At 43.3% G+C, this 23,078-nt stretch overlaps 4 protein-coding genes across 6 annotated transcripts in view; 1 reads left to right on the forward strand and 3 right to left on the reverse strand.

The window, feature by feature from the left end:
- Nucleotides 1-3,452: 3,452 nt before the first annotated feature.
- LOC125762500 (uncharacterized) lies at nt 3,453-6,330 on the reverse strand. The gene is made up of 3 exons (XM_049424660.1): nt 4,146-6,330; nt 3,949-4,081; nt 3,453-3,875 (listed from the first exon to the last, which is right to left on the reverse strand). Exons 1-3 carry the CDS (start codon nt 4,858-4,860, stop codon nt 3,536-3,538), a joined length of 1,188 nt encoding a protein of 395 aa, XP_049280617.1. The 5' UTR covers nt 4,861-6,330; the 3' UTR covers nt 3,453-3,535.
- An 82-nt stretch (nt 6,331-6,412) lies between these two features.
- Nucleotides 6,413-8,328, reverse strand: LOC125762498 (tryptophan--tRNA ligase, cytoplasmic). The gene is made up of 3 exons (XM_049424656.1): nt 8,034-8,328; nt 7,728-7,956; nt 6,413-7,663 (listed from the first exon to the last, which is right to left on the reverse strand). The coding sequence occupies exons 1-3, from the start codon at nt 8,185-8,187 to the stop codon at nt 6,709-6,711; spliced, it is 1,338 nt and encodes a 445-aa protein (XP_049280613.1). The 5' UTR covers nt 8,188-8,328; the 3' UTR covers nt 6,413-6,708.
- A 111-nt stretch (nt 8,329-8,439) lies between these two features.
- On the forward strand, nt 8,440-11,209 carry LOC125762495 (pinin). The gene is made up of 3 exons (XM_049424650.1): nt 8,440-9,642; nt 9,707-10,048; nt 10,119-11,209. The coding sequence occupies exons 1-3, from the start codon at nt 8,784-8,786 to the stop codon at nt 10,322-10,324; spliced, it is 1,407 nt and encodes a 468-aa protein (XP_049280607.1). The 5' UTR covers nt 8,440-8,783; the 3' UTR covers nt 10,325-11,209.
- A 639-nt stretch (nt 11,210-11,848) lies between these two features.
- Nucleotides 11,849-23,078, reverse strand: part of LOC125762497 (uncharacterized) — a 40,158-nt gene continuing 28,928 nt past the window's right edge. For all 3 annotated transcript variants that reach the window (XM_049424655.1, XM_049424653.1, XM_049424654.1), the window contains exons 4-8: nt 14,146-14,252; nt 13,201-13,392; nt 12,836-13,119; nt 12,610-12,755; nt 11,849-12,521 (exon numbers count right to left, since the gene is read on the reverse strand). In XM_049424655.1, coding sequence (XP_049280612.1) covers nt 12,258-12,521; nt 12,610-12,755; nt 12,836-13,119; nt 13,201-13,392; nt 14,146-14,252 — 993 coding nt within the window. In that variant the 3' untranslated portion in view covers nt 11,849-12,257. The remainder of the gene's footprint in view (nt 12,522-12,609; nt 12,756-12,835; nt 13,120-13,200; nt 13,393-14,145; nt 14,253-23,078) is intronic.

Here is a 23,078-nt window from a genome sequence, read left to right on the forward strand (position 1 = left end):
GCAAGCGGTCGCAGTTCGAACAGCTGGTTCGACTTGCGGGGGAGAATAAGTCTGGAACGGGCTACCGTGTCGTCATGTCTCGGCTTCGCTACTCCGGCTGGCTGGCCGGAGGACTCGGAGACCAGCGGTGAGGGACAACTAACGATGGCACCCGTCACCACCACCGAACCGGAAAACCCCGGGGCTGGAAGGGATTCCAAATGCAGCGTTGAAAACGGCGATCAGTGAGTAGTCGGAGGTTTTCCGTCGTGTTTCCGTCGCAGTGGAAGAGGCAGTGCCTGGTGCTGCTGCCAAAGCCTGGCAAACCTCGTGGGGAAAATTCCTTACACCGGCCATTGTGTATGCTGGATGCACTCGGCATAGTTTTGGAACGCCTGATCCTCAACCGGTTGAACGCGTACCTAGAAGAGCCACATGCACCGAAACTTTCGGAGGAGCAGTAAGGACCTTTGCCTAGGAAGATCCACCATTAAGCACGACACAGCGGGTGGTAGGAGCTGGCAAGACAACCATGTCCTTCCATCGGAACAATCTACACGACAACCACTGTCTGGTGGTGGCATTCAAATCCCCGCCATGGCAGACCATCGCCGATGCATTGCGCAGTAAAGGTGTGCCATCACCGCTGCGTAGGATTTTGCGAAGTTACTTCGAAGTCAGGCGATCGAGACCAGTGAGGGCCCTGTCGAGAAGCAGGTCAGCGAAGGAGTTCCACAAGGGTCTATTCTGTGTCCCACTCGGTGTTCTCAGTGTACCGCTGCCGATTGCGGCCGAGGGAATCGCGTATGTCGACGATCTAATAGTTCTGGTGCCAATTATTGACACCTCAGCCGGCAGCAGAAGCGGCAGAGGTTCCAGTTGGATCTAATCAATGACTGGCTGTCCCGGCACCGTCTCTCATTGGCACCGGAGAAGACGGAGATGATGCCGATCTCCAGCCTTAAGCGTTCCCCTGGCTGTGTGATCCTCGAGCTCCATTCGCTATCTTGGAGTGCGGTTGCTTGAGCAATCTCTCTTGGCTGCCGCATGTCCAGCTATGGGGCACCAGTATGGTTGGAAGGCTTGGAAAGACAACAATACCGCAGGCTTGTTTGTCGAGTACAGCGGAAAACGGTGATTCGTGTTAATAGGACCTTCAGAACAACAAGAGGAGAGACGGTAGTGCTGTTGGCCGGTCTCCTTCCCATCTGCTTGTTGATAGGACTACACCAGGAAGGCCGCATCGGAACCAGCAATGAGGTGCGACAGTCGGAACGTGGACAGCCATACCACCTCTGGTAACAGAAGTGGGACGCAGAACAACATTAAGTCCTGCTTGCTCCAGGCTGCTGCTCGCATAATGAATGAGCTGAAAGGTTGCTGCAACGCTGAGAGAAATATGCTGGCCTCGCAAGGCAATCTTTCGCAAGCTGCTGACCGACCCGATCCAGACACAGTCCGACGGGCCCGGAACGGCCGACGGTATCCAGCGAGTGAGAGCACAAAATGAGCAACGCTGTGGATGGCCACTTTCACCACCTCCATCACCAACAACGGCTGCACGGCGGGCGGCAATTCGTGAGCGTTTCGCGCGATGGAGGAAGAAACGACGCAACGGTGCGAGCCCCCTTCACTTGTCCAACGATCTGGAGGGACCATCGGGACATCGTGACCGGACGCACAACACCAGAGGCCGGAAACGACGACGAAGACGGTTGAGCTGTGGTGATCAAGGGAGATCGCTCTGCGGCTGAAACAGCAGCCGTAATAGAAACAGAAACTACCTCCCGCTGAAGTTAAGGGCATAAATCACCGTCGGTCCACAGGGCAGTGGGATAGGTGCCTTTCGGCACGGACGATAGGGCCTATGGCCGTTGAAAACCCACTCCAACGTCCACCCTCACGGGTGAAGGAATGGGAGCGAGATGAGGGCTGGGTTGCAACACATAATAGTTATCATAATTGTAATTTGAAGCTCAATAAACCACCCTCGTTGTTAAAAAAAAAGTAACAGTAATGCAATGCACTTATTCATGCCGCATTCTTGCAAAAAATAATAAAAAAAAATTATGCCGCCACAATCAATGGTGATCGTAACTATCGTGTACAAATATCTCATTTACACACCGACCTTACTGGACACCGATGATTCAACCTATGCCCGATGCTCCCTTCCCTTACCTTTATTAGAGTGTTTACATTTATGCACTTTTCGCTTCACATTACGATCCATTCTGTTCACTTTATAATACTTTATAGAAACTCTTCTTTGATTTTTTAAAATTGGCACAATAATATCGAATCAGAATTTTACACGTTTTCTTCAAATGGATGCGTTTCGAACGATTACGGCCACTTCTACGATGCCTGTACGACGTCTGCAAGGCCGAACACTTGCGATCGTTTTCTCTCACTGCATATTAGGATGCATTTTTGTTGCATGCTACACATCGGTTGTTGCATGCCGTGAGACATTTGGCGGTGTGCTTAAGTGGACATTACACACTAAGCTAAGGCTAAATTGACCGAGTGTTTACATCGTGATGCCAATGAGAAAAAGAGTAACATTGCGCAATTTAATTGAACTTATCATTAAAAATTACAATAAAAAAACCTATGAAATGTATGAAATTTATAGTGAGGTTTCTCGCTAAGTGTCGAGTGATAGAGATTAAAAGAGATTAATGAAAAAACTAATCAAAAATTGGCTTTCTACTGATTACGGTTACGAATAAATCCCGTTGCAAAACTCAAATTTGTGTTGAAAAAAAGGTATAATTTACTTTAAAATAATCATGACTTCTTTGAATCGCTTTAGAATGTTAATGCAAATTATATTTAAGATGAAAACCTGCGTCACAGAATTAAAAATGCAGTATATTAATGCAAGAAACATTCATTAACAGTAATGTTTTCTGTTGCTACGTTTTAATCGCTAATCTCTTTTCATTTTTGTTCATTTAATTTTAAATTGTTAATTATTCTTTTTTTAATTTTCATGCATTCTCAGCTTAATTTCAGCGACTTATACTGGAGTCTTTTCATTTATAGTTTTGTTATGCCGTTCGTCGCTTGTTATCGTGCATGTTTTTCATTTCATTTCTTTTAGCTATTATTGATATATTTCAGTCAGTATTTTATATGATATTTTTTTAAACAGTTTGTAGCCTGAAATTTAATAACTGAAAATTTAAAATTAATTTATATATGAGTGCTCTTTGCTACTTACCATCACTGCTTGGCTTTCGTTGCGTTGAGTATAAATTCTTCCCGTCCCGATGGTCTATTTCCCGATCGATAAGCACTTTCGAGCTGATACATGTAAAAATCGTAGATCGTCGGATTCATCTAGAGTACTCTCCCGTACTCTCAGTTACGTAGACAACAGATCTATACATAGAAGAGTTGTTACATGGCCGGATATGATCTGCATCATTTCAACTACAATTCTTTCCATTGACTTCAATGTGATCTTTGGATGCATCATTACTTCTAGCAAGCTATATTTTAAGGATTTAACATTACAAACAATTACTTAAAAAAACCCCCAAAGGTGCTATGGAAGATAATAGTAACTGTACCCATCGGCACTGTTCGCTATGTACCACTGATGGTTGTGTGCTACAGCAGGTGGAACCGGTGGCTGTGGTGTGGGTAACGCCGGCATAATAGGCTGCGGTGCCGATGGTCTCGGTGGTGTAACCACGGTAAAGGAATGGGCCGAAACAATCGGCAAACTGTTGTTGTTCGTGTCCAACCCAACGTAGGTACCCGACGGCGGTGGGATGTGATTGAACGGTGTAACCACCTCGTACGTATACTCGTGCGGTTCCGGTGACGGTGTGGTAGGATATTCTAGTTCTCGCCTTAAGTGCCTGATGTACTGTATTGCGACTCTGTAGGATTTTAGGGAATTGATAAGCACAAAAAGAAGAACCGCCTTCATCGTTGGTGAACAGTGTTGCTTACCTTAAACACTCGATCTTGGAGTACTTCTTCCCGGACGGTTTCTTGTTGGGTAGTTTCGAGCGTAACATATCGAACGCACGGTTCATATCACGCATCCTTGTCCGTTCGCGATCACATGCGGATTTTTTGTAATCTAAAACATAACAGCACGTGTTCCGTTGGTAATGCTCCCTGAGGTGATCTGGATGCTGTCTTACCTTTTTCAATCTCCAGTGCTCGCTTCCTCCAGAGACTAACGTCACAATGGTTCAGTACATCCGCCACAGACGATGAGGAAGAATTGGACGAAGGTGTCGTCATGGTGGTTAGGCTTTGCCCACCGCAAGAATATCCACCCTCCGTTAAGATATGTTCGGGTTCCTTGGAACTGCTGGCAAACGATAGCACCACGTTCTTCACCAAACGGTCACTATCGTCCCCTGTCGCGGTACTGCTGATGCGGGTAAAATCCATCGCAAACACGGGTGTCGGCGAACGGTGCACATCGTTCGCCTGTAGCAACGTGGCAGGTGGAGACGATCGTGGTGGCGTCAGTTTAAGCACACTGACCGGTATGGTGTTGGTCCCGCTCGGGTCACCATGGTCATCGTGCCCGGTTGCTAGCACTTGTACCGGTGGTGAAGCTATCGGCACGGAGTAAAGTGTGGTGGTCGTAGCGCCAAGATTCGTGGTACGTCTCGTCGGGTAACGTCGTTCGAACGTTGTGGAGGGAAAGATCGCCGGCAGTGTGGCGGGCACTGGAGCAGCAAACGTGGCGAACGTTGGCGTAGGTACGTGGATGTAGCTAATGGAGGACGGAACATCTATCGTCCGGTGCGCCACATCGCTGCCAGTGATCAACGGCGAACTGCACACGGACGGATATTCACGATCGTTCGAAAGATCGATTGGAATGAGATCGGCTATATTCATTATGCATTCGACACTTTGTAAGCCCTGTTCTGTATGAAATGGAACTGCACAATATTTGCACTAAATGTGTTTGTGTGTTTTTTTTTCTAATTTGCATACGGAAACGGTTGCCGTTTTTGTATGCACATTGCACACCTTATCTATCCCTTAACATTAGCCAGCGTATCATTCTGCTCTGGAACCACAATCAGCAACAACATGTCTCAGATGAAATGCGACCGCGAATTTTATCTAAAGCACTTGTACCACACGCTAGAACTTCCGTCTGCCATTAAAGAAACGTTTCATACGACATGTCGAACGACACTAACGCTCGTTGATCGTCACATTAGCTCTTCATCTTCGCTCTTGTCCCGAGGATCCTATTCAGACATAAATCGACATGATAATGTTGTCCCGTGTTTTATTTATTTCCACTGTTTCGGTATTATTATATGCTACCACGTTTTCCACGCAAACTCTTAGCGTACGAAGCGCGAACTGTTTTCCAGTTTTTCTTCATCAATAGCTCTTTCCCCCTTTTTGTGAGGAAGGTTATACTCGGCTCGGTAGATGATTTGATCATCATCGGCCGAAGGAGTTTTATGTGTGAGTTTGTGTGCACAAGTGTTTTCAGCGTGAGGTTTTCATCGTTTCGTTTTAGCGTTAGCGCGGTAGAACGATGCGTAGATCAATGTAGAGCAGCAGCATCGCTATGCCGTTGGGTCCGACGGGTCGGAGGATTCTTTTGTTCACCTTGCTTGAAGATCATTTATCTTCTTTCATTTGGGAAGGCGACAAGGAAGAACAGGTCACTTTTACACGTGTTTCATTGACTGCTGCCGACTGCTTGTTGGTGACAGTGGATAGAGAGCATGAAGCGTATATGTATGCGTAACTTTATTACCGCTAGTTGCACGCTTTTAAATTGTATATTTTGTTGATGTTTTTTTTGTAAGATGAAAACATGTTTCCTTTTTACAGTATAACTCGTTTGAAGAATATGGATTCCCTCTTTGTAGTTTCTAAGTCTTTTTCCTGGTAACTTTGATCCGATCCTTGGTCAGTGGGTCATTGACAAGTAATTGCTTGCTAGAGGAAATCTTTCGTGTCTCTTCGAGATGTCCTTTCTCAGCGCGGCATCTTGCTTCGTCATAGTCCTAATCAAAAGTCCGTTAACTCGTTGAATCAATTCAAATTGTTGTTATCTTCTTTTGTGGCTATTTTCTTCATCGTATCAGTTTATGTAGCCCACCGACTGCAAATCTTCAAAGTAAAGTTATACATGGTTTTTCTACGGGATTTCCAATACTTTTGCCTCGTAACATTGCTCATCGATTACAGTCATTCATCGCGTTTATGATTGATATTATTCCCGAACCACCGCAAAGTATAGGGAATGGATGAAAAGAGTTCAACGCAAGTCTAAAAAGAAAACTAAAAAAGTTTGTTAATCATTTAGTATTTTCATGTTAACTGTTTATATATTTTATTTATTTCGCATAATTTTATATTCGTTTATGATATGCAAAAACATTCGGTTACTAAAATAAATACCAGTGATGGAACACAATTCTTTAATTTCGAATCTGAACTTTATTCATTGCCGTGCAACTTTTTCTCACTTGCAAAAAGCTAAGCAACAACGTGGCTATAAATATAATAAATAAATGTCCACCACTATGAAAGATTAATTCGCGACTGATTGGTGATTCACTGCGTCCGTTTATGATTGATGATTTAAACATATTCAATCGAAGCACTGTTGCCGAACGTGGGAAGGATGGGCGACGTAACGCCGCCTATCATAATCCTCTAAAGTACCGATAATTGCTTGCCCGATACCGCCCTGTGTATCGTGATCGTTAGCTAATTTTGCTTGGGCGCCTTCTTATCTTTGCCCTTTTTCTTTCCACCCGTGACGGGACCGTTTGCGCTGTCACCGGATACCTTTACGGTGAAATCGTAGTTAAGCTTTCTCGGTGTAAGGAACAGATTGAGCACCTCTTCGGTTACTTCCTTCCGTCGGTCCTGATGCTCGGTTACGATCGGTTGTAGCGTATCGATCGCGATCTTTTTAATTTCACCGCTAAGCAGTTCCCCCTTTCCGTAGGCCACACGGATACGCTCCAGCTCGGCATCATCCTCGAGGAAGAAACGTAGCAGCTGGAAGCTTACGTCAATGTCTGTGTTACCACCAAGCTCCCGGTGTTCCTCGAGCGTTGGCCGTCCGCCAGAGAAAGCATGTTTGTTGATCTTCGTTTTGATTTGCTTCGCGGTATCGGTAAGGAAAACGGCCGAATTCGTATCGCTCGCCGACATTTTCGTTCGGGCTCCTTGCAAAGCGGGGAAGAAACTCGAATGGATTAGGGCAGGTTTCGGGAAGCCTAACCTTGGCGATACGTCACGCGTCATGCGGAAGTAAGGATCTTGATCGATTGCACAGGGAATCAGTACGGGCAGCTTATCCACACCGAAGATGAAAGGGAACGTTGTAGAGAATGCAGGAGCGGCTTGTGCCGCCGGAAACCCAATCTTTCCTATTACGTCCGAATCTCCAAAACCGAAGATGCCCTTCACCTGGTTAAATGTCACACACTTCTGGATGCGTATGATGTTCTGATAGAACTCTGGACATTGACCCATAAACTCGAGGTTGGAAAAGATAAACGTTTTGCTCGGATCGAACCCGATCGCAATGATATCTTTTGCGTTCTCTCGTGCCATTCGCATCGATTGCTCGACCGTCAAATCTTTCCACAATGTTTTCTCATCATCGGTCAGTTGAATCACCAACGGAACATCAAACGCCTCTTGGAGCCATCTGCAATGAAACGGTACGTTTGCATCATCCATTATCCAACCCTTCCTTGCGTTCCCCCACTTACTTCGTCACGATAAATGGCACCAGATGACCTAAATGCATGGAATCGGACGACGGTCCACGGCCGGTGTACAAATAAAACTTTTTGCCCGTTTCCACTGCATTCAGTAACGTGTGTAGGTCACGGTGCGAAAAGAATATACCACGACGGATCAGATGGTGAACCGGTTTTCCTGCGACCTTTTCCAGCCGCTCAATCAGGGTCGCATCGATATGTGAGCATCCGAAACGTTCTGTACATTGTAAAGGCAAAAAGAGTAAATGAATGAAGCGATTTGTAGCGACGTTCCACAACCCCGTTCGTACGTACTTATCAACTTATCGTAATCGATTCCTGCATCGGATGTGCTAGTTACAGTCCACGGATCAACCACATCTTCGTCGACTGAGGCAGCCGTATTTTCGGCCACGTTGCTGTGATTCTCTTCCAGCGTTAGCTGTGCCACGTTCGGTAAATTGCTCATGATCTGTTATCTTTGAAACGCCACACTTTCATTCAAATAGTTGATCAACTCGCGATTTTCGTCGATTGCAGAAGGGTTTGCGATTTTCTTTGCCAACACACCGCGCTGCCGATGCTAATGCATTTGACAGCAGGATTGTTGTTGTGAGCTAATTGAAGAGTGACACATCCCATTCGCACAATGGGTCGGGAACTTGTGCAAAAAAAATCATCAGCGTGCTAAAATATGCGCCCTTTTTTGCCATGTTTTAAATGCAGGAAAATTGTGAAAAAAGAAAATAAACTTTTCCCGGACAAACTGGTTTGCTGTCTTGGAGCGTAAAAGTGTAAATTCTCTAAATGTTTGCGTGCTGCATTGAATTTAAATGTTGTCCTGCTGATCAGCATAATGTAGTATGCAATTTGTCCACTACGTGATTAATTGGCGCTGCGGCACCAAATGTCAATGTGTAAAATTAGAAAAGAACGAAAAGATAACCAAAAAAGAAACAAATTGTTTAACTAATGTTTTCTAGAGGAAATAAACGTGAAAATTTGTTTAACGAAGCGAAAACGGTGTATTAAAGTGTGATTACTACCAACCCGGAACCGGTCACGATGGCAATGGAGATTATGAAGGGGTACAACGATTTACAGCAGGAGCTGGACCGTGCAAGATGTAACCTGAAGGGCCTAAATGATAACATTCGGAGAATATTTGGACGCGATCCGGCCAACACGGAACAATACAACAACAACGGTCGGGATGATGCTACCGGACCGTATACCCCGAATGGGGGAAACAAAAAAAGTCCCATCGTGAAAGACATGTACGATTCCCGCAAGCGAAGCTCAGTCGGGTTCGATTCACCTCATGGGATGGGACCGCGCCGGGACCACGGTAGAGCATACCCAGACCTGGGCCAGAATCCAGCCAAACGGCGTGCCATAGGAGAAACTAAGTCCGTTTTCAGTCGCCTATCGGGACCTCCGAATCGTGATGTGGACTACGAGAAGCCTCGAATTTTTTCCCGCGTTATCAAGGAGCAACCCTCCAAGGAGGACATTGTGGCGGCACAAGGATCGGACGAACGGTCCCGCGCTCGTAATCGTCGCATCTTCGGTTCACTGTTGGGTACGCTGCAAAAGTTCTCACAGGAGGAGTCGAAACTGAAATCCAAAGAGGAGAAGAAAGCAATGATTGAGAAGAAGCTAGAGGAGCAGGAAAAAATGGAACGGGAAAACATGCTCAAGGAGAAGCAATGCCTGTTCACGGATCGCAAACGGCAACAGCTGGAAATCCGTGCACTGGAAACGAAGGTGACCATGCTGAAAGCGCTGGAAACGTGGGAAAACTCGAAACGACCGCTGCAGAATTTTATTAAAACAAAAACAAACCCACCGATTTATTACCTACCAAAGCGGATGAATGCTGCCATGGAAAAGAAATTGGCCGATTGCCAGCAGGAGCAACAAAGTAAGTGAAGGGTGGTGGTGTTCATGCGAGCAGTGAGAATTTCTAAAAATTGTCTTATTTTCAGAAATAATGGAAGAAAAGCGACAAGAAGTGATGGAAAGCATTGAAGCGGTTGAAGCACGGTTCAGAGCTGACATCAAGTCGCTGGAGGAACACGATGCAAAGGATCGTTCCAATGCCGGTGGTTACGATCGGGTAAAGTCCTCTGCCAATTTCGATGAAAGCATCGGTGGCGGTTCAAAGCATGATCGATCAAAGATGGACGAAGATGAAGAGGACGATGATCCGCACAGTTCGTATCACTACGAGCAGGACGAACAGCTTGAAGTGCCCGAAGGGCCTGCCTTACCAGCATCGATGGTATCAAGATTTAAAATTACGATTCATAACACAGACCATAAGCATGGTAAGTACGGTGTGTGGGGTGTGTGTGTGTTAAAATAGAGAGCCATTTTAATTGATTTTCTTACTCACAGTCGTAGATACGATTGAACGGCGGGATGTTCCTTCGGAAGAGTCGAAACCCATACGGCTGTTGTCATCGGACAACATGGAGGAAGGCGCATCCGTTATGGAAATGGACGAAGATTCGGAAAGTATCAGTCGACGCAAGACCTCCATCGATCGTTCGTCAAAGAGCATTCAGATCACGTTCCGGGCGTCCAATCCCGATGATAATTGATCGTATTATGCGAAGCGTTTTAAAAGTACAGGAAGAAATATATCTCGGCATTAGTTCTTCCGATTTTTAGTTTGCAAGCACAGTACTACTCCGGTTATACGAAAAGCACAGATCGTACCTGTTGCAAGTGTAATCGCAATTGAAATTATTAATTTTACCCATGGTTTACCACATTTGAACCTGTCTTTAGGGACCGTGTCTTAACATTTCGCAAGCTGTGTAGCTCGAATGGTTTTGATTAAGGCTGCCCAAGTCAAAATCTCATAGGCAGGAATTCGGTTAGGGGAACTTTTGGCAATTCAGATAATATTTAGTCCTAAAGAAGTTTTTTTTAATGAATTGAATTTAATTGTAAACCAAATGCTGATTTCTTAGCTGAGGGTCCAAACGTTTCAAACAATGCATTCTGTTCTTGCGAGTTCAGATAATCGACGTTGTACTGTTGCCCCTGGGAGTTCATATTGTCATGCTATAAAGCTTTCTGTGGCGAAGCGAAGTGACTTTCTGCAGTTCATAAATGCAATTTGTAATGTGTTTTTTTTTCTATCTGCAAAATGCAGAATCTGTTTTGCTTTGAATCCAACTGTTCGAAGCATAAAACCAACAAAATTGTACGATTAATCTCTAGCTCATATGATTCATTTTTACACGGTACACATATAATTGCTACGTCGAATTGTACAGCTTACACAACCGTATTGCTTGTAGGCGTGTAGTTTACATCGTAAGATAGATGCTAAGAATGATTAGAAGCGATAGGCAAAACTCATCGATAACAAGTGTGTGCGATCTGTTATCGATACTGCGAATCGTAAACCTAATGCAGTAAGTCATAATATTACAGTAGTAAATAAAAATAAAAACCAGTTTTCATACTTCCCATAACAGTGACGTTATTCGAATATGATTAAGCTTTTACTAGCGTGTATTGTAGTAAAACACGGAGAAATTATTTTAATTTGTTTTTATCGTATTAGTATGTACTTTTATTAACTATTCTGTCTTATGTGAAAATTTACAAGTTTTTAAAAGCAAATACCGTCTCACTTATTCTTGTCTTGTATTGATACTTATGCTGCAGAATGTTTCAAACACATGCGCGCGCCTATTGAATAATCGTCATTTCGTGAATGGTTAAACTTTATTAATCTACTCATTACTTGCTGCTTCTCCTGTTCCTGTTCCTCCACTACAGCTAGTTTCACTAGTTATTACCTATGGTTTTTTTTAATTGTTTAAAGTAACTTTTACACTTTCGATCGACTTACTCTTGTTACGGTGGCGATACGTGTTTTATTTCCCAGTGCTAGTGGTAATTAAATCAACAGCTTTTAGTCCCTGTGTGCTAATAATTTGCTTGCTGCATCGCTTTTTTTTTGTTCTGTAGTTGATAGGTAATGAAAAAAAAAAATCCAGCAGAAAGACGTACGTTTACATGGCATTTGTCAGTCTTCGGCTGGTGGTCCGATTGTCGGTACATATAAGTTGGGAATATTAAACAACAAATGCGCCAGATGGTATTGATGCGTACCGGGTTTGTGTATAAGTTAAGTTAAGACCATTTCATTTGCATCGCTTTCCGCCGATTGCCCGTATGCTATTACACACTTACGTAGAACTTGAAATCTTTCGTTCGCATTATTTGTTCGATTGGACAGAGGATGATCGATTACTCTGATTGTGCTCCCGGAGTACCGGAGAGTGTAGGTTGATTAAGATTAAAACATACACACACACCATTGGCATATACGCACGTTCGGTTATGTACAATTTCTCTGTGCGCAATTTCGATGCTTCCGCATCTTCATTTAAACCATCGATCCTCATATTCATAAGGTTGAGACAAACAAAAAAAAAACATGGTTAAAGAAGGCAACCATATAATCGATTTTGGGGGCAAGTGGTCGATTTTTTCCCTACACTAATGCATTCTTTACATATTGCTCGGTGGGCCGCGTGGCCGATGTCCGTGCAGTCCGGAATGGCGTGAACCGGGCCGGCTGTGTACGATCGCGTAATGGTCCGAATCGATGGGCAGCGATCGGTTGGAGTGGATCGTACTGCCACCGCTCGTGTAGCCCTTGTTGTGGCCACCCTCACGGCCACCATGCAGCGAGTAACGCGATCCGTACTGTGACCCGTGCCAACTTCGGTACGGATCGTACTCTTCGATGATTGACGGTTCCTTTTCGATGATCTGTTCAGAGAGAAAAAAGAGGAGGTTTTTGGTGGAAAATGTATGTTTTTTTTGGAAAACGGTTCTTCCGTCGCTGTACCCAGCTTACCTCAGTCTGTGCACAGCTGCAGCTCATGGCCGTACAGAGGAAAATGTTCATCAGCAGCATGATCAAAAACAGCACGCCAAGTGCGATCGTCAGCCATAATAGCCAGTGTGGACGTATTCCAGTGTCGTCACAGATCGCTGAAATAACTGTTGCCGAAAGAAAAAAAAACAAGTTTAGAACGTTTTAAAATAAGCTTCACAGATAAATTCGTTTAACAACATCTTACCAGGTGCAAAGGCAGGATCGATCACAAAAACGGTGGTGGCCGCCAGCAACATTCCATCGTCGACCGTACCTAAGGAGCGGGCCGATTTGACGAACGCATTCGCATCGCCGGTACATATTGCTTCGTCCAGCTCGGGACACCGCCCATTACACTGGACCACATCGCACTGGAAGTGTACTTCCGAGCCTTCGGAAAATTTAAACATCGACATAATCTGTGCCGTAGCGCTGGTACCATCTTCACTCGTACGGAACCGTGTCATCGTGTCATTTTTCAACGGGCAGCTGGATTAAGGAATTAAGTAGAAACAAAAAAAATCAGTTGAATTCTCTGTTTTAAATTCATGAAGAAAAACAAATTCTTACCCCCGCTCGTCGATCAGTGCCACGGACATGTTTTTCTTGTTGAAAGCAAAGCAATTCTTTACCCGAATGCCGTACGTACCATTGGGATTGGTCACTTCCGCCTTGATCGTGTACTCCCGGTTGTAAACCGTTTCCCGAACACGCCGTCCAGTACTGTCGAGGAATTTCAATGCTACCGCACCGCTATCATCCCTGCCGAGGACGGTATTAGTAAGGTGAAACAATACATTAGCAAGCAGCTGTATTAATCCTTAAATTGTGCTAGCAAGATTCTTCATTCTCATCCCACGCAATAGGCAGTGATCGATGAAGACATTAGGAAATAATCATGCATCGGAATCGTACGGCAAGCGTACGGCATACACAGCGATATGCCACTCAATAAGGACAGGATCATGAGCGTTTCCATTTTGCGTAACCCTCCCACCCTGCCATTGCCACGATTGATTGTGGAGGTTGCCTTCAAGCACATCCACCGTTTGCTGCAATATTCATGAAGGCCACTGTCACGGATTGTTCGCCCGTACACACGTCCGGTTACGATGCCAATTCCGATGCCGAAGTGTGATCGAACAGGGTCGACGGTTTTTTTGCAGAACGTCCATAAATTTTACACCTACTAAAGTGTCTACTCTTACTACGTTCGATACACAAACACACACACACCCATCGCGACGGGAAACGTTGGAGCAGTGTGTAAATCGTACGCATGTGTGACGCCTAGAACGATCATGACACGTTTCTATCTCATTAGCACTAATCGTGGCCCGGGTGGCGTAATATCACTTATATTACACCACGCTCGATTGCTCTTGCTGAAATGATCGTCCCGGTTGTTTGCTGCGAAAAAACTGCACCGTCACAATGGCAAATGTTTTTCTTTTCTACATTCGGACGCGTAAAGCAATACGCATTCCTGTACCCAAACGCATCCCGCATACTTACCTAGCGAATCCTGTTTTGCCACATGTGATAACGTAGAATTTGTCGTCCGCCAGTTCCAACGTTTTGTGCACACGGACAGCCAACTGTACGGAGCGTTCTTCCGTGCGCTGCATTGGGCGAAGGGAAGCCATCCGTTTCGGGCAGCCGGAGAGAGAGAGAGGGAGAGGGGAAGAACACAATTTGCCAACAGTTAGGGATGAGGGGCTCGTTAAAATGTAATAACAAATTGTACAAACCCTCCTGCTTCGTGTGACAGCTTTATGAGCTGTTATGCGATGAAACTTCGATTGCTCGGACAGTGTTATTAATGAGTTTTTTTTAATATAGGAAGCGGTCTAGCATTAGGTGGCGAAAGTTTAGGGCGGAAGGTGCAAAAGTGACTATTCGATGCCAGAAGCAGCGTAGATTTAAGCGTTTAAATAGATATTTAAAATTGCAAGACTCAAAAAGCTACGCTCAGTGAATTTGGGATAGAATCAAAAGACTTCAACTTAAAAGCGACGAACCCTTAAATGGGAATTTTATTTAATTTTTAAAATTTGAAAAATAATATCACAAAAATGTGTTTTAGGGGCCAAAAAAGCTTTTAATTAAACAAAACCACGTAAATACCGCCTGAATTAAAATTAATTTTCCATATAGAGGCTCCGTGCCTTAGAATGCAATCTTGCGATCTAACCTTTCCAAAAATTTAAAGCACAACAACAAAAAACCCCAAATCTGGAACACACTTGTTCAAACGTTATGTTGAAGTATCATCGAGAGGGGTTTGAAATCTGCCTTTCCCCCCGTTGGCCAGATACTTGAGAAGAAAAAGTGGAAATTTTGTTATTACTTTCCCCGTTTCATCGGTAGTACCGATGGTCGTATTGTGGTTTGACCTAAAATTTGCAAACCGGCGTCTGTACGTGAAGGGTAAGGCTTCGCTTACAGATGATACGAAGTTTTGCTTCTTCCACCACCAAAACTTTTCACTTGTAGGTGAACCTATTTCGTGCAGGAATTTCCAACCATCACCAAGGTGTCGTTCGGTTTCGAATGAGAAGTGGTTTTTTGGTAAAATGTGGCCAGAAAGAAAGAAAGAAAAAAAACGGCCAAAATACTATACCATCTATCAAATACACACTTCGAATTCGTGTGTCACGAGCGAAAAGTAGTAATTGGACCACGTCTAATGAGACACTCATCGTCCCATCCCGCCTTAGGTTTGGTGCTTATTAATTTGGAATCAATTTTCAATTTTTCCAACAACACCACTTATTTCCCGTCGAAATCAACTGACCTGAAATCCATATCGATGGTTTCGTGAAGCGTGAAGCCCTTTTCGACGCGAGACACGCAAAACACACGGCTCGTGTGTCTTCAATGTTGATGTGTCCTCGTCGATTGAATGGTTGGAATTATAAGCGTTATATCGATGGTTACGACAAATGTGTGTTTGGCCTTGCAGGCATAAATTGAACTGCCCAGTAAACCAGTAAAGGGGAACCTTCTTTGCTGTGCGATCTTGCAAGTAGCCGATTGCGTCAACGCTTCACTCTGATAGAGTAAGTTCTATGACCTTCGCGTGTGACCTTCATCGTGAAAAAGGTAGCAAAACAAAACGGTTGTGCAGGACGGTAATGTACCCGGGCCACATAAAATCGTACCATCTTTGGTTCAGGCGTCTTCTGTTTGGGGTTAGCGATAATAAAATATAAAAACCCCGATCTCGAATAACAATCCACCGTTCGATCGTTCAATGCACAATAACAAATCATCGAGCCGATCAGGTGCGTTTTGTTGTTGTGCTGATCAGTTCTTTGTTTCCGAACTGCTCCTCCTACACGATCCGTTGACCGACACGGAACGACGTATGCCGCAGTGAACGGCGATGAATAAGTCATCAGCCACAGAGCGCTTAAAAGCTTTTGCAGGTTTTCGCCCGAAGCGGGATAGCTTTCAGGTCGTACACCAAGGGTCCGATGCTAATGATGAGAATATTTTTTGTTTCGGTTCGGGATGCAGCGACTAAAGGCAAATCATATCTTGATGATTCTTCGACGGGGAAAAGCACTGACCCCATGTCTCTGGAAGGAATGACTTCTAACAGCACGGCTGCAAACGATGAACTCGGCAGACAACGAAATCCTCCCCTCCCCATACAATTCAAAAACCTACACGCATCGAAGCTAAAGAACCAAAGGCACAAAACGTTCAACAAGCGAGCGACGAAAGCGAAAGTGAAAAAGCATCTCCATTATTACGAGCTCTGGCCGATGCGTGGAGAAATGTCGATCGATGAAGATTGATTTCGCAACAGCATTTTTTTTTGTTGTTGCAAAAAAGCGGCCTCTATCGGGAAGGTTAGATGTACGATAAATAAACGAACGCTGACAGAGACGAGTGGCGCATTTCTCGGTACACTGTCAGCGTAAATCGGTTTGACCGTTTCCCTCTTTTTATTACTGCCGTGATCAAATCGTTGTCATCGCAAGGATTGAAATCGATCGAATGATCGAAGGTGTGGTACGAGTGATCACTCGTTCATCGAGACTAACATATCGTCTTAGTGTTTTGTTTTTCTTTGCCCTTTGCTTTAAGAAGCGTGGAAAACTTTCTCCTCCGGGGGTTCAATTTACAATGTCATAGTCAGCAGACGGATGATGGGTTGACTGTTGCGGCATGTTTATTTGTGTAACACTTCTTGCGTATGTTTGCGTTAAGCAACATTGACAGGGTTGCGATCCAGGGCTACGTACGGAAACGAGGGGTTTTAGGTGTAATTATTGGAACTGGCATGGCATGGCGGTGCTAATACAGTGAGTTGCGTGAAATCATTTGATTAATGATATTAGGGATGTTTTCATATATCTAAATGCATGCTTGCGATTTTATTATTGCTGTGTGTTAACATGGAATTATTCTCTTATTTTATTTTAATCTTTCCGTTAGTACAATACTAACCGTTCAGCTTTCAGTGCTGCTTAAACTAAGCACAAAATTAGCAATGAAAAAAATAAATTACCTCCTGAAATTTGTAATTTCTACAGTAATTAAATTCTAATTATTGTAAATTTGTAGAACTTCCAGTTGAGAATGCCATTTTTATTATTAAAAACACCCTGGACTAGTGATGGGACTTCCGGAATAGAGTCATGAATCAATCGGGAGTTGAAAAACCCAGTTAGATGTGGACAACAAAAATTTTCGAATAAACCAGAATTTATCACCTGTGACAATTAACGAAAGTTTCCAATCAGGTTCAATTTAACGGTCAAATATAAAGAAACTAAGAAACTATAAACTAAGAACTGAAACCATGACAATTCGGGAATCAAAAGCACAAAGCTATGGGAAATCCTCAAAATTATTTCGTTTACCAAATATTATAAATAACTTTGTTGCTCTAATGTTCAATTTGGCTATTAAAATAGACCATAAAATGCCAAACTTACTATGTTTATATACATGAACTCTCCAAGCTAAAGTTTCCTAACGAATCTCAGAACAATCACCATACACGTATGACGGTCATCGTTCGGGTCAAAACACTACATTGTTGCACACCCACACCGTCCGAATTTGTTTGACCCAACTATGTTCATGGGTCATGGGTGGCATTGGTACACACACACACACACACACATACCGTACAGTTTGCGATAAAATTTGCATCAACACTATGCCGAAAGTGCTTTTCCACCCTTTGCAAACGGACCAACGCCTGTAACGGACAGCGACCGAACGCGTGCATAATGCAATTTATGCGGAACAATGCAATTTATGATAATGGATTACAAATAATGGTACCGATGCGACCGATCTCCGTCCGGAACGTGCCCTTTTTGGCGTCCCTCCCGGCAGGGTAAAGTGTGACCGGAAGGTAAAACCGCGTGCGACCTATAAAATCGACCCGTGGAAGAATAATGGTTTGGTGGACGTTCGTGTGCTTCCCATTTTTCCGTCTTGTCCGTTCTTCTATGTCTCCCCCACCCCATGCTCCATTTCCTTCCATCGCAAATAGAATAGAATGAGGTTGGGTGATAAATTTTGGATTCTGACAAGAATTAGCTCAACCGGTGGTCAGTGTGGAGGGAAAAAAAGCGCTTGTTCCACCGTGGAAAACAAATTTCCCGTTATCGCCGGACCATTAATCGGGCGGCCACACGGTGACCCAGAAATGCGAAGTACGTTGGACCGCGGGGGTGTTTGGGAAATGCAATTGGGTGCGGTTTTTTGCACACTGATTGGGTGAAAATTCTGATCAAAATTCCTCACCGTTGTGTGGCCAACAATGCGCCAATCATTCGCACAAAAGAGCCGATTGTAAAGAGCTTTTCTTAAGGAGTTTATTTTAATCTTACAAAAATATTACTTTTTTTAGGCATATTTTCTCAAGCATATTGACTGTGATCATAAATTAGCTTGTGTGCTTGATTAGACAAACAAAAAGGCAACTTCTTCGGTGGAAGGCCCGTTACGTAAATATTGTGTTTCGTTCACTCACCAAATCTTATCCGTCCATAATTTGTGTTTCCTTGGGGGTATTTACCTTTCTTAGCTGGGTAGTTGCATTATCAATCTAGCATAAAGCCCCCCAATTACGAGTGCAGCAGCAGCTGCTGCAATAGTTTACGTGCCACAATGCCAGACGCATTACAATCAGTCTGGTCGTGTTGATGCCGATATACGTTTGTTAGTTTGTTGCATTTGCCTCCCGTAACTAACGTCAGGTAATCGCCAGTTTGGGTGAGCAAAACGTGCAAAACGAAAAGGCTTCCGGTAAGTGCATCCACAGCCCACAGATGTTACTTCACACAGCACGATGCAACCAGAAATATGGACGGATGGATGGACGGGTTTTGTTTACGGTACGCTTTGTACATAAGTGGTTTCGATTGCTGGGGTCGTATCATTCTCTGTTTAAGAAAAGACTTAAACGCTCGGAAGGAGAGAAACGCACGATAGGTACATAATTGAAATAATTTAATAATTGCTTACATTTATCAGCATTTCGAGTGGTAGCGTAAATTAATCATTTTAAATTACATTTTAATAATGTTTTGTAAACGCACGTGTCGTCGTAACCATCGGCTACAAGGCATGAAATTCGTTTACGCAGTTAACTTTAATAATTGTAACATGATGCCCTTAAAACATTCGGAATCAACTGCCAGTATGAAGAATTCCCTTCCGGGATGTAACTAGCATCTTCAAGCAATGCATGCAAGTATGCAATTTTCTTCCTACCATTCCACCAAACACCACTTTCCTTCCCGTTGCATATCCTCGAGCGACAGCAGACTGTACCAGATCATGCTTATTTCTAGGGCAGCATTCTAACGACGACACACTAGTATACACCTTTTCCAGCTGAAGCAGGAGAATAGGGTTGATTCAATTTTCTCCCTTAATCTTTTTATCCGAATCGTTCAAGATACGGCAGATCCCAAAAACCGTAATACCGCACACACACATACTCAACAACGGCAACAGGCTGGAAGTGTTAGATTTAACGGCACACCAGTGCCGATCGGTGCGATAAGTGTTGGAAAATTGTAACCCATTTCGTTGTCGGAAGCATTTAAATCGCAATAACCATCTCAATCGATCCCGCGGAACGATCTTTGCTGGAAAGGATGTTGGTGGCGAAGGTAGGGAAGGGAAGCCAACACTTTCAGCCCTTTTGGTATCGGTGGCATCGATCGTGACCTTTGCATCAACCCCCGATGCCCTGAATTAGATGGTCACCGTCTTTGCGGTGGAAATGCCCTATGCTTGATGATGGTCATGATCACGATCCCGGCACACCCCTTTTCTTAGAAAGGGGTGGAACAAAGCAAAAAAAAAGAAGACAGAACAAAATCATTCCATTAAATGGGAGTATGATTAGGCTTAATCATGCTAAATCAGAGTCAGAGTTTGGTGGAATGTTTTTTAGGGGAAGTATCTTAATTAAAGCTGTGAAATGTTTTCCAACTATCAAACATTTATCTTAATTTATACTAATTTCTATTTATCAAGGATATTCGTTATTAGGCAGGTAGGTAGGTAGTAATATTAAAGAATTCTTTGGAAAATTCAATTTATCGTTCATATCATGTTGCTACAGTAATGGGCGTTGTATAGTGACCATCTTATCTTGTATTTTCGACTTCGATTTTTAAGTTTAAAAAGTATTTTAAAATCAAATATAAGCTTTGTAATAATTTATTTGCATCCTAATATGATTTCCATTACGTTGTTTAGATTCTCTGAATCTAGCTTTTAACCGGTGTGGCTAGGAGCTTTAAAATAATATATTTTATTTAATAACAATCACTTGTTTTGCCACTCGCTGCCTTGTTACTGCACCTTTCAGGACAAATTAGAACTTTATATAAAAAATACTAAATTGTCTTAAATTTTATTAGAATCAAAAAATTAAGAAAAATTCGAATGAATTTATGAGCTGGATTACATTATTTTGTCTACCACTGTAAAGCTCCACGTTACTGGTGCTTTGTAGCGGCGTTACATTGTAAAACGTTCCCTGTCAGGATACACGATTTGTGCCATCAATTCTACCCAATTGACAACCCTGATCGAGCGGTTAGGGCGTGATGGTCGGACAGCATTTCTCGCGTGTCAGTGGCCGGGAAGCTGTTTATCTGCAACACAGCAAGCGATAAATTCATACTCCCTACACTAAAGCAAATTTTAATTAATAATATAATAAAAAAAAATTAATACCAGACTGAAGAAGATTCAAGGTATAATTACATAAAACTGATATTAATCAAAATTCAAAAAAAAATATTTTAATGAAAATAAAAGCTTCCTACACATGCAACGTGTAGAACAAAGCTGAGTAAACCATTCCGACCGGATACGTTCATCTTCACAGCACATTAAACATTAACACCAGCCAATTTGGTTTCACACCACACTGCCAACGATCGCGTTTTCCCGCTCTCGATCGCATGCAAAGAAAGGAAGGATGCGCGTATAATGCCTTTTAACATAAACACTGTAACGCCTCTGGCCGTATGCATCGATGTGTCCATTTCGCAACTCAGTTTGACAGCTCCATTCTCAGCACGCACCGGCACGTTAATCAATCAAGCTGCGTTTCATTTCACCAGCCACAGCCGTTTGATAGGCGCCAACGTTTCTGTTGTAGGAAAATGAAGCAAAACACGTACGGAAAAGGATTTGAACGATTATGCATTATGTTGCACAGAAAACAAAATTAACCACCAACCGTCTTGATTACAACGTACGCTTCAAGGACACGTATGCACTTGGAAGGCTAAATGAATCCTTGGCAAAGAAACATCAACGGCCGTGTAGCAAGCGGTCTTAAGGAGACTTTTCATTCCAAAGAGCTAGACTCCCGATCATCGACGATTCAGTTGGACACGCATTGAAAGCGATTGATTGTCTGTCGGTTTGCGTTTTCATGGAAGTAGCCAACGCAATCTACCGCTTCTTGCAAAATCCTTTTCCAGGGCACACCATTGTACGCTGATTAATGCACCACGATCGTGCATTCCCGGGTGCTGCACATTATTCTTCTTAATTACGTTCGATTTTCCCCCCGCCGGGGTCGTGTTGATTTAAGCGTCTCAATCGCTATCATTGGCTCGTTTGGTGGTTATGGTTGACGCGCGATTAATTATCTCTCCTGCGATCGTACTCGGTACGTGAGACGGCAAACCGAAACGATGCAACGGTGAGTTAATACTGTCCATTCATTTTCTAGGAAACGGTGACTAACGTGTCTATTATCGAGTGTATCGCGCGTTTGGCCGATCGCCGGTTAGTGGTGAGCCATAGCAACAATTAGCATTAAATCAATTGGCTCCGCGTGCACAAGGATGAGCGCCCCGGTTCTGATTGCAATTTAAACGTAATTCCATTAGAAAACCCATGGCGCATGGTTTCGCATTTTTTATCAGGTGCCGTTTCGGTTGCGGCCGTACGGTGGAATGTTAAGGTCAAACCCGTAAATGGAGCACACAAATATTTGATTCCGTTGAACGTGTGGAACATCAAAATATTTTGCAAGGAATTGTGGAATTTGATGATTTGTGTCGGAATGTGATTCGATTAAAGCGCATTCCATGACCATTGCATACCACTGGTTCATACCAAATCGTTCAACATTCACAGGTTTTGGACTGCCTTCGACAATCGCCAAAAAACTCCAAAAAACTGGATAAAAGTCGCCAAATGGATAGTGCATACAAAGACTTCATAGACGATTTCGGTAGCATATCTCATGATATACTAGGAAATCTTAAACGTCTAGAATTTCATGGTAACCTTCATATCTGGCTACAGTCTTACCTATTGAATCACAATTATAATATGAGATTTTGGAAAAACATTTTCCAAAATGCATAAGAGTACATCAGGCATTCCTCAAGGACTCTTATGTCTATACGTCTATAAATGTTCTGTATAATCTGTGTGTAATCTGTGTGTAATCTGTGTATAATGTGTAATGTATAATCTTGTTTTTCATACGTACACGTGCTTCTATTATTGATTATTGTATTAATGTAGTCCATTAATTAGAAAGGAAAAATGGAATAAGAGACCTATGACTAGTACAAGACGCGAAACTTAGTTTTAGGCTGCGCTCAAGTCAGACAGATATTAGAATATAACTCCATAGTGTCTATACGAAAAAAATGGAAAAAAAGATTAGATGTTTGTACAACGTAAGTTCACTAGGTACGCTACTCTACGTTTACCCTGGACAGGCCTCAATAATTTATCCTTTTGAATTCCCAAACACGCAGTATGGAATAAATGGTCCTAGTGCCGCTATATCCAGAGTATTTCACCATTTATTGGAGCACTTCGACTGCGACAAAAACTTCGCACTAATTGGTACAATCTTCGACGATCTTCAGTAGATAATCAAATTGTATCTTGGGTCTCGTTAGTCCAGACAACGGCAG

This window comes from Anopheles funestus, chromosome 2RL (assembly GCF_943734845.2).
Source record: "Anopheles funestus chromosome 2RL, idAnoFuneDA-416_04, whole genome shotgun sequence".
Taxonomy (NCBI): Eukaryota; Metazoa; Arthropoda; class Insecta; order Diptera; family Culicidae; genus Anopheles; species Anopheles funestus.

What these genes read in the sequence shown, in the direction of transcription:
- LOC125762500 (XM_049424660.1), bottom strand. Translation starts at nt 4,860, where the DNA reads ATGAATATAGCCGATCTCATTCCAATCGATCTTTCGAACGATCGTGAA. An exon ending in AGCACTGGAGATTGAAAAAG is followed by an intron (nt 4,082 to 4,145) that starts GTAAGACAGCAT and finishes GTTATGTTTTAG; the next exon opens with ATTACAAAAAATCCGCATGT. An exon ending in TCCAAGATCGAGTGTTTAAG is followed by an intron (nt 3,876 to 3,948) that starts GTAAGCAACACT and finishes AAAATCCTACAG; the next exon opens with AGTCGCAATACAGTACATCA.
- LOC125762498 (XM_049424656.1), bottom strand. Translation starts at nt 8,187, where the DNA reads ATGAGCAATTTACCGAACGTGGCACAGCTAACGCTGGAAGAGAATCAC. An exon ending in CGATTACGATAAGTTGATAA is followed by an intron (nt 7,957 to 8,033) that starts GTACGTACGAAC and finishes TACAATGTACAG; the next exon opens with AACGTTTCGGATGCTCACAT. An exon ending in GTGCCATTTATCGTGACGAA is followed by an intron (nt 7,664 to 7,727) that starts GTAAGTGGGGGA and finishes GTTTCATTGCAG; the next exon opens with ATGGCTCCAAGAGGCGTTTG.
- LOC125762495 (XM_049424650.1), top strand. Translation starts at nt 8,784, where the DNA reads ATGGCAATGGAGATTATGAAGGGGTACAACGATTTACAGCAGGAGCTG. An exon ending in TTGCCAGCAGGAGCAACAAA is followed by an intron (nt 9,643 to 9,706) that starts GTAAGTGAAGGG and finishes TCTTATTTTCAG; the next exon opens with AAATAATGGAAGAAAAGCGA. An exon ending in TAACACAGACCATAAGCATG is followed by an intron (nt 10,049 to 10,118) that starts GTAAGTACGGTG and finishes TCTTACTCACAG; the next exon opens with TCGTAGATACGATTGAACGG.